General features: G+C 40.4%; 1 protein-coding gene across 1 annotated transcript in view; it reads left to right on the top strand.

Annotated features, from left to right (window-relative positions):
* The window catches only part of CCDC6 (coiled-coil domain containing 6), a 59,465-nt gene that overhangs the window by 24,253 nt on the left and 26,852 nt on the right, over nucleotides 1–8,360 (top strand). The window contains exon 2 of the mRNA XM_042458260.1: nucleotides 6,247–6,396. Within this exon, the coding sequence (XP_042314194.1) occupies nucleotides 6,247–6,396 (150 nt within the window). The remainder of the gene's footprint in view (nucleotides 1–6,246; nucleotides 6,397–8,360) is intronic.

The following is an 8,360-nucleotide window of genomic DNA, read 5'->3' as shown; positions in this document are numbered from 1 at the left end:
CACTTGCCCTCGCTGTCTGGGTGAAGGCTGAAACCAAAGTTGAAAGAAGCAGCCTCAGTGAGAGTCCCTCTTGCCCCCCACACACATACACACACTGAAAGAACTTCCAAGTTTTACCCTCAATTTATCCACAGGTCATGGCAAAATCCATAAATTTGGCCTCAACATTTAAACAGCATTGTAATTCTGATTGCCAGTATTACCTCCGAACCATCACAATGAATGGTAGATGTTGACTGCACACAGAAAATAAATTATTTTCCTAAACTAGATAATTTATCCAGAATGTCTGTTTGCTTGAAGTGAGGAGCAAAACTTACCTGAAACTTATTGCAACACAATCTTTTGTAGTGTGACCCCTTTGAGAGAATAGCTTCAAAATCAAAATTACAGAACCTATTCCTTTCACACTCCAATTTTACATATCACGATGTTTGGTTTGTGGCACCAAAAGAGCACTGAATATGTACTGCTTAAGTCTCTGGCACTCATCTCAGAGCACAGTAATCATTTTAATCTTCATCATTCAAATGGAAATCAGATTTAAAAAACAAAAATAAAAAAATGGAATGGGAAATACGGAGCTTCCCTCCCTCTGCTTTTCTATTATGATGTGTTTCCTTTCACAACACCCAACCAGAAATCTGATGGCTCTGCATTAGGAAAAAAAGATGTCATTCTGTAGTTCAAGGTGAGGAAAGGATCTTTTCTTTAGTCCCTGGGACATGTCCAAGGGTAGAATCTGACCCTTGGGCCTAACCAGTTTCCTTGCTCCAGCAGTATCAAATAATTGAACAAAATCCTTAGCTGATATTTATAGCCAAGTCCTTTCCAGGCAAACATTCTCTGAAGATGCCAGCCACAGATGCTGGTGAAATGTCAGGAAGAAACTCTGCTAGAACATGGCCACATAGCCCGAAAACCCACAAAAAACTATGGATGTCGGCCATGAAAGCCTTCTACTCCTTAGCTGACTGTAAGCCCATGCCACTCCTCCCAATGCTCTTTTCATCCCCTTGTTATGCACTCAGTGGACCCTCCAACCTCAGTCTTTGCAGGTGTGGTGGTTTTGGGGGGGAGAGGGGAAGCAGGGGCCAATGCTATCACTTGCCTGAGAACTGATGTGTTCTAAAAGTAAGTGAACATGGTCATAATGACCCATCATAGCCACCTTTTGTTCCATGAAAACATTGACTATGCTCTTACCATCTATTCAACATGTCCAGACAATGTGCCAACCACATAAGAGCTTTTTCAACGTTTTGCTTAGGTTGCATGACTGAGCTAAACTTTTAAGTGTGTACAGGAAGTAATGAGAACTGTGTTCTATCCTTGTAGAGCATGAAACTGAATGTGCAATGTGAGTCTGTGCTTCCACTTTCTGGTGCTGCTGGTGGCAAAGCAGGTTCCTGTGTGGCTGTAAGCAAGGAGATAACTGATATCCTCTTCTTCCCTACCTGGGTTTTAGCCAGGTATAGGAGATCTGTAGCCTCTGGGGTAGATAAGACAGTGGAGTGTCCCCATAGATGTATCTGTGTCTTCCCAGCCAGGAAAGATCTCTTATCTCCAATCAACAGCTGCATAGGAGTTAAAGGTTCCCCCACCTGTCACACTGTCCACATTTTTTTAAAAAAAGCCTCTCAAGAGACCAGTGGAGGCTTTTTAATCCGATCTGTGTCTTTGTACAGTATATGCATCATATTTTACGCATGCAGAATATTTTTGCAGTGACCTATTAGGAAAAGAAGAGAACCCCAACGTATTGTGTTGGAGCCTAATTGCCACGTGGGAGAGACTGTTGGCTTCTACTTTAGAGGGAATAGATAGCCCTCCATTCACCAGGGCTCTGTTGCCATCTGCCAGTGCTGCAGTTAGGTTTTAAAACCCTCTTAGACCAATATTGCCCAGTTTTCATGGAAGCAGACCACACAGGACTCTTCTTGCCTCCCATTCCTGGGAAGGAAGGAAGTAAAACCTAATAAAATTGCTTAATTAGATTCCCCCCCCCCTTTAAAATGCTCACCTATAAAATGGTGTTAGAGACATCTTTGTTTATTGTGGGAGGAAGGAAATTAACATTTGAAATGTTGTCATTGAGTTTCAGTTAATATGCTTATAAAAAAGCACAAATAGTTTCTTGGTGTCTTGTGACAATGTCTTTAGTGTGACCAGGTTAGATTGCTTTCTAAGCAACTGGTCTATCAGATGCTGGTGGAGCAGTAATACACACACTGTGACCATAGTAGATATACTGTGAGCCTGGCAGAAAAATTTAGGATTGAATGGTAGAAGAAAAACGTTCAGATATATAAGTGTTAAAATCCACAGGGACCAGCAGCCATGTTTTGCTGTATGACACTAGGAACTGAACATCTCAGTGACACTGGCTGGACCCACACAGCAGAAATATCCAATTTGACACCACTTTAACTGACATGGCTCCATCCTATGGAATCCTGGAATCTGTAATTTGTTGTGGAACCAGAGCTCCCTGATGGAGAAGGCTAAATGTCTCCCAAAACTACAATTCCAGAATTCCATAGGATGGAGCCATGGCAGTTAAAGCAGTGTCAAACTGGACTATTTCTGCAGTTTGGATACAGCCCAAGTAGGACTTCTAGAAATGCCTGGATTAAAACTATGGTGATCCCAAATCAGGCAGTCTTTTTCAAATAGCCTCAAAATTTTCAAAGACTTCGACGTCGATCTTGTTTTAGCGGTAAGAAAGGAATAGGCAATGTGTAGCAAAATCTGTTTCTGCCCTTGCCAAATGTACTGTATAAAGAAGTGACACAAAGTGAATCCCTATGGAACCTGGAGGGAGTGCTTTAATACTGTTTTTCACCAATCATTTTTCATTTGTTGGGGAAACCTGGTGATTTGAACAGCACTCCATCTACCTAAGTCTTCCTCCCTCCCAGTTAAATCCATTGAATCGCTTTAGTACTAACTCCTTTCCACTGTGCTGTAAGGCTTTGCAAGCTTGTAACATATTAGACCAAGTGGCATGTGTCTGGAAAAATCATGGTTTGTGCTTTTTGGATAATCACAGGAAAAATGAGACAGAGCCTGTGTATTTTCATAGTTGTGAAGAATAGAATCATAGAGTTGGAAGAGACCACAAGGGCCATCCAGTCCAACCCCCTGCCATGCAGGAAATCTCAATCAAAGCATCCCCGACAGATGGCCATCCAAACTTTGTTTAAAGCCCTCCAAGGAGGGAGATTCCACCACACCCCAAGGGAGTATGTTCCACTGTTGAACAGCCCTTACTGTCAGGAAGTTCTTCAGTATGTATAACTTGTCATGGAAACATCATCTGCTGAAATTCCTTCTTCTGCATAGTTGTTAAAAGCAGAGTAGCTCTGTTCTCTCTTTTTTATTTGACCACTTACATGTGTCATCTCCTGACTTAAAAAAAGAAGAAGAAAAGATGAGAAAACCACAAGATTTAGCAGGAAAGCAATACACAAAGGAGGTATTCAGATAAACCAGATAGTGTGTGATAAATTAAGGGTTTATTTTGTCATATTTATTTATTTATTTTTAAAGTTTTTATTGAAAATTAAAAACACACAACAACAATAACAAATGTATCTCGGTACAAACTCACTAATCCTTATATCAAGTTGTACATCTAGAGGAGATTGGACAGAGCAGAGATCTAGAAAGGGTTACGTAACCCAAGGTGGAGGGTATACCTGTACAGATATATATACATATGTATATTTACATGTTTGAGAGGTGGGTCTTTCTCTATTCCCTTGAGGTTTAGATATTGTATCTTATCTTCTTTCTTTAGTGTTTTGTTTCCCCTTTACCTCTTGTCTTCCCTTGTATCCCTTCTCATTTTGTCATATTTATTGAACAAAATCTCAAGTACACATCATACTGATACCATATTTATGCCGCCAAAAAGACACAATATTTACTGAGTGATCCTTAAAGAGTCTTAAGACTAAATAGAGGGCGCCCACATCATATGTGGGCACGACTTATGCAGATTTCAGCATGTGCTGAAAGCCGTGTCAGGAGAAGGCACAGTGCGCCCTGGAAGGGGTTGTGGTGTGTGCACCGCGCCACACCATGGGCACAAGCCCCATTATCTTTAATGGGGCTCAAGCATATGCAGAATTCCCCTTACGCAGGGTGGATGGGTGGGTTCCGGAACGGTCCCTGTGTAAGGGAAGTGCCCACTATACATGTTTTTAAAATGTTCCTAGTCTCCCCTTGAAATGTCCTCCTTCTTTTGCACTTATTTTGGATACTTTTACTGTATGTAATACAGTCCATACATAGATGGTCTTCTTAGCTGTGGAACCCCAATTATGGAAGGTTCTCACTTTGGGGGCTCAATTGACACCAATGCTAGCTTTATTTTGGTAACAATTAATTATAGCCTTTGGGGCCTGATTAATTTATTCCAAACTGTACATACACCTGGTTTAAATTTTAACTTTTTAACCCCGGTTTTAACCTGCTAAATTATTTAATCTGTTTAAATTAATTTTACTATTTTAAATTTCAGAAATTTTGCTCTACATGATAGAAGGTGTGATATAAGTTAGCTTTTGTTGTTAACTGCCCCCAAGTTGTTCCTGACGCAACCCTGTGGATGAGGCATCTTCAACTCCCCCTATCCTTCACTGCTTTGCTTGGGTCCTGTAGATACATGCCTGTGGCCTCCCTAATTGGGTCTATCCATCTGGCGTATGGGGTTCCTCTCTTTCTACATCCCTCCACCTTTCCTAGCATTATTGTCTTTTCTAATGAGGCTAGCCTTCTCAAGATGTGGCCAAAGTACAGCATCTTTAATTTGATCATCTTGTTTTCCAGGGAAATTTCTGGCTTTATCTGTTCAGGAACCCACTTCTTTGTCTATTTGACTGTCTATGGTTTCCTCAGAGCCAGTGTGGCATAGTGGTTTGAGTGTTAGACTACAACTCTGGAGATCAGGGTCCGATTTTCAGCTCAGCCATGAAACCCGCTGGCTGACCTTGGGCATGCTCTCAACCTCAGGAGAAGGCAATGGCACTCTTGAGTCCCAATTTTAGGGAAGAAAGCGGTATACTGCTTCCCTAAAACAACAACAACCTCTTCTGAAAAATCTTGCCAACAAAACCCCCATGATAGGGTCACCTTAGGGTCGCCATAAGTTAGAAATGACTTGAAGGCACACAACAACAAATACGTAGTATCCTCAGCACTCTTCCCAGCACAACATCTCAAAAGAGTTGATTATAAAATAAATTACTCCTTCCTGCTTTCTTCTATAGTTCTCTTCATCATAGATGTGATATACATGTTTCATGGAAAGTGTTGCTGTCTTTTGCAGTGTTGGGGAGAGGAAGGGCAGAAAAGCTGGATTTTAGTTGTAAAGATTTGTAAGTCGATACCCAGTAGCTTTTAAGTGTAAATGTTCCCCCCCCCCTTTCAAAATGCTAGGGGAGAGAGAGGAGAAAAATGCATAGTCCAGTCCATGATTCATGACTGAATCATACGTGGTTTTCTTGTGGCTTTTGATCTGTTTTCTTTCTTTCTTTTTTAATTTTAAAAAAGCACAATAATCAGCATAACATTGTAACTAAAGTACCAGCTTCCAGTTTCTCCTCTATATACAGTTAGCCATCCATATCCATGGATTTTTTTAACCCAAGGATTTAACCATCCATGGCTTGAAAATATTCAAAACCATAGATATAAATTCCAAATATGAAACATTGATTTTGTTAATTTATATAATATATTTTATATAGTTATATACATTTTACTATACCATTGTATTTAATACGTTTTGATCATCCACGGAATTTGGCATTCCTGGTACCAAACCCCAGCAGATACCAAGGGCCCACTGTATACAGATATATTTACTGGACTTAATCCGCTCCCCCACTGCCATTCCTCTTTGCTTGTGTTTCTTGTCTTTTTAGATTGTAAGCCTGAAGGCAGGGAATTGTCAAATTAATAATTTGTAAATCGCTCTGGGAGCCTTTTTGTCTGAAGGGTGGGGGGATATGTGTGTGTGTGTGTGCGCGCGCGCACGCGCTCTAAATAAATAAATATTGAGACTGTCAATAAACATAACCTAAATTTTTCTAGAGCTTCAGAAGTCCTGATGAAGGGCCATATGTGCACAATTGTGTTCCAGCAAACACAGTAAAAGGGTATCAGTAAATTGGTCATAGCAGTTGATATATCACTGGCTTTTGGGTTTTTTAAAAACATGTTTTCTTTTTCTTGTAGCAAGCAAGAGCAGAGCAAGAAGAGGAGTTTATCAGTAATACTTTGTTTAAGAAGATTCAGGCCTTGCAGAAGGAGAAAGAGACACTTGCAGTGAACTATGAAAAGGAGGAAGAATTTCTCACTAATGAACTCTCAAGGAAGCTGATGCAGGTATATGTCCCCTCCCCAAAAGCTTGACAAGTAAGGAGTTAAAACAGTTCAGAGCTAACTCAGATAGGCTGTTTGGGTGTGTGTTTGGTGTTACTACTACCATAACTTCAAAAACTTGAAAGGAAATGCTGAGTAAGTATAAAAAGGCTCAAAAGATAAAACAGGTTTGACAGATCATTATTAATGACTAAGACTTCCAAACAGGTGAGTGAGCTGATTGATCATGGATAAATGAATTGCTTCCTCATCTTCATTGTCCTGTAAAGAAATGGAACTTGGAGAAGGGATAGAAAATAATCTTATTTTATTTTTAAACAAAAATCTAATTTCCTTCATAGCCAGTGTGGAAATGCATCCTACTCTTTTATCAGGTTTGTTTAGCCAAAAAAGAGAGACACTGCAGTATGTTTTTGTGGGCTTATTTATAATGCTTATATCAAAATAATTTAATGTTTTAGTCATCATCTCACCTAGCAGTAAGCCCTGCTGAGTTCAGTAGTGCTTGTTTGTCAACAAATGTGTATAGGAATAAGATAATCCTTTCCATTTGTTCTGAAGTCATATGAGGGAGCATTCCCCATTTATACTTCATTTAACATAAATATTTTTTTTCTTCTAACATGCCTACAGACAGGGACGTAGCTAGGATTTTAGGAAGGGGGGGTCCATACTAAGTGCCACCATTATAATGGGGCTTGAGTGCGGTGGTGCAGCAGCACACACCGTTCATTTTTCTAATGGGGGGGGGGGGCCCCCAACACCCCCCCCCCCTTGACTGCGTCCCTGCTGCAGAGGCTCTGTTTTGGGTTCTGTTGAACTTAAGTGAGTGGTGAATGGGAAACACAAGGCTGTTCTGTGGTGCTGCAGTGCTTATGGAATACCTTCCAAGCTCTGGTAAACCTGGCCCCTGCATTAATTTATTTTTATTTGTGGCATTTTTTAAACCCACTCCAGCTGAAAGTCCTCCTAGTGTGGCTCATGGATTTATGAAAAATAAGGCAGTTCTGCCCTCAGGTTTTCAACCTAAAAGAGACAAAAGGAAATAGGGATGGAGAACGAAGGGGAGAAATCTTTTCAGTTGCAGGTGAAATTATTTTTGTTCACCCAGTCATTTTACACAGTATGTATGAGTTTTATTGACTTGAAATTTGTTTCTTTGCTATCATTTTAATTGTTTTTCATCTGGATTGTGTGTTCATTTACTGTTTATCTCAACTAAATTGGGTATATCTCATCTAAAAATAAGAACAGTAGAGCTCTTTTCTTTCTATAAAAAGACCTAATTTAGATGAGATATACACTAGATGAACACACAATCCAGATGAAAAGCCTCAGAGAGAGTATGCAGATGTGTGCCTAGCAGCCAGGTGCCACGAGGCCTCCTCCTGAAGCCCGATAATGCTGCCACCCATCAAGCACACATTCCATGTGCTCCTTAGCCCATAGAGATAGGAACACAGGAAAAGCCAAGTTTTGGAGGGCCTTAACTTGGTCTACACACCTGTCTCTATGGGAACCCAAGCAAAGAACCTCTTCTGTCCTGGAAAGCAGGAGGAAGCAGTCTGGGCAATGGCAAACTCACAAATAATTGAATCCATGGATATTAAACCAGTGAATGTGAAGGGGTGACTGTAGAATGATTAAGCTCCGGAATGGTGGGATGCCAGATCTTGTAAACAAAGAAGCTTTATTCTGTGGTAGAGCAAATTGTGTAGTTTTTACATTAACATTTTTTTAATGTATGGTCTCAACAGGAGCTTTTCAACTTCAGGGTAATGTGTTTTCCTGTCCTGCTTCTCTCGGGCTGATTAGTTGTGTAAATTTTCAGAGTCCCTGATTACTTGATAACATTGTGCCATTGCAAAGCACTTAGCAAAGCAGCTGTCTCATAATGCCTGAGTGCATGCATTGTTAAACCTTTGCTTTTCACAGTTTAGGGACTTAGTGGTTTCAAAGTGGCATCT

The sequence above is a fragment of the Sceloporus undulatus genome, chromosome 3, assembly GCF_019175285.1.
Source record: "Sceloporus undulatus isolate JIND9_A2432 ecotype Alabama chromosome 3, SceUnd_v1.1, whole genome shotgun sequence".
Taxonomy (NCBI): domain Eukaryota; kingdom Metazoa; phylum Chordata; class Lepidosauria; order Squamata; family Phrynosomatidae; genus Sceloporus; species Sceloporus undulatus.
The sequence above is the reverse complement of the archived record's forward strand: the minus strand, read 5'-3'. Positions and strand labels throughout refer to the sequence as shown.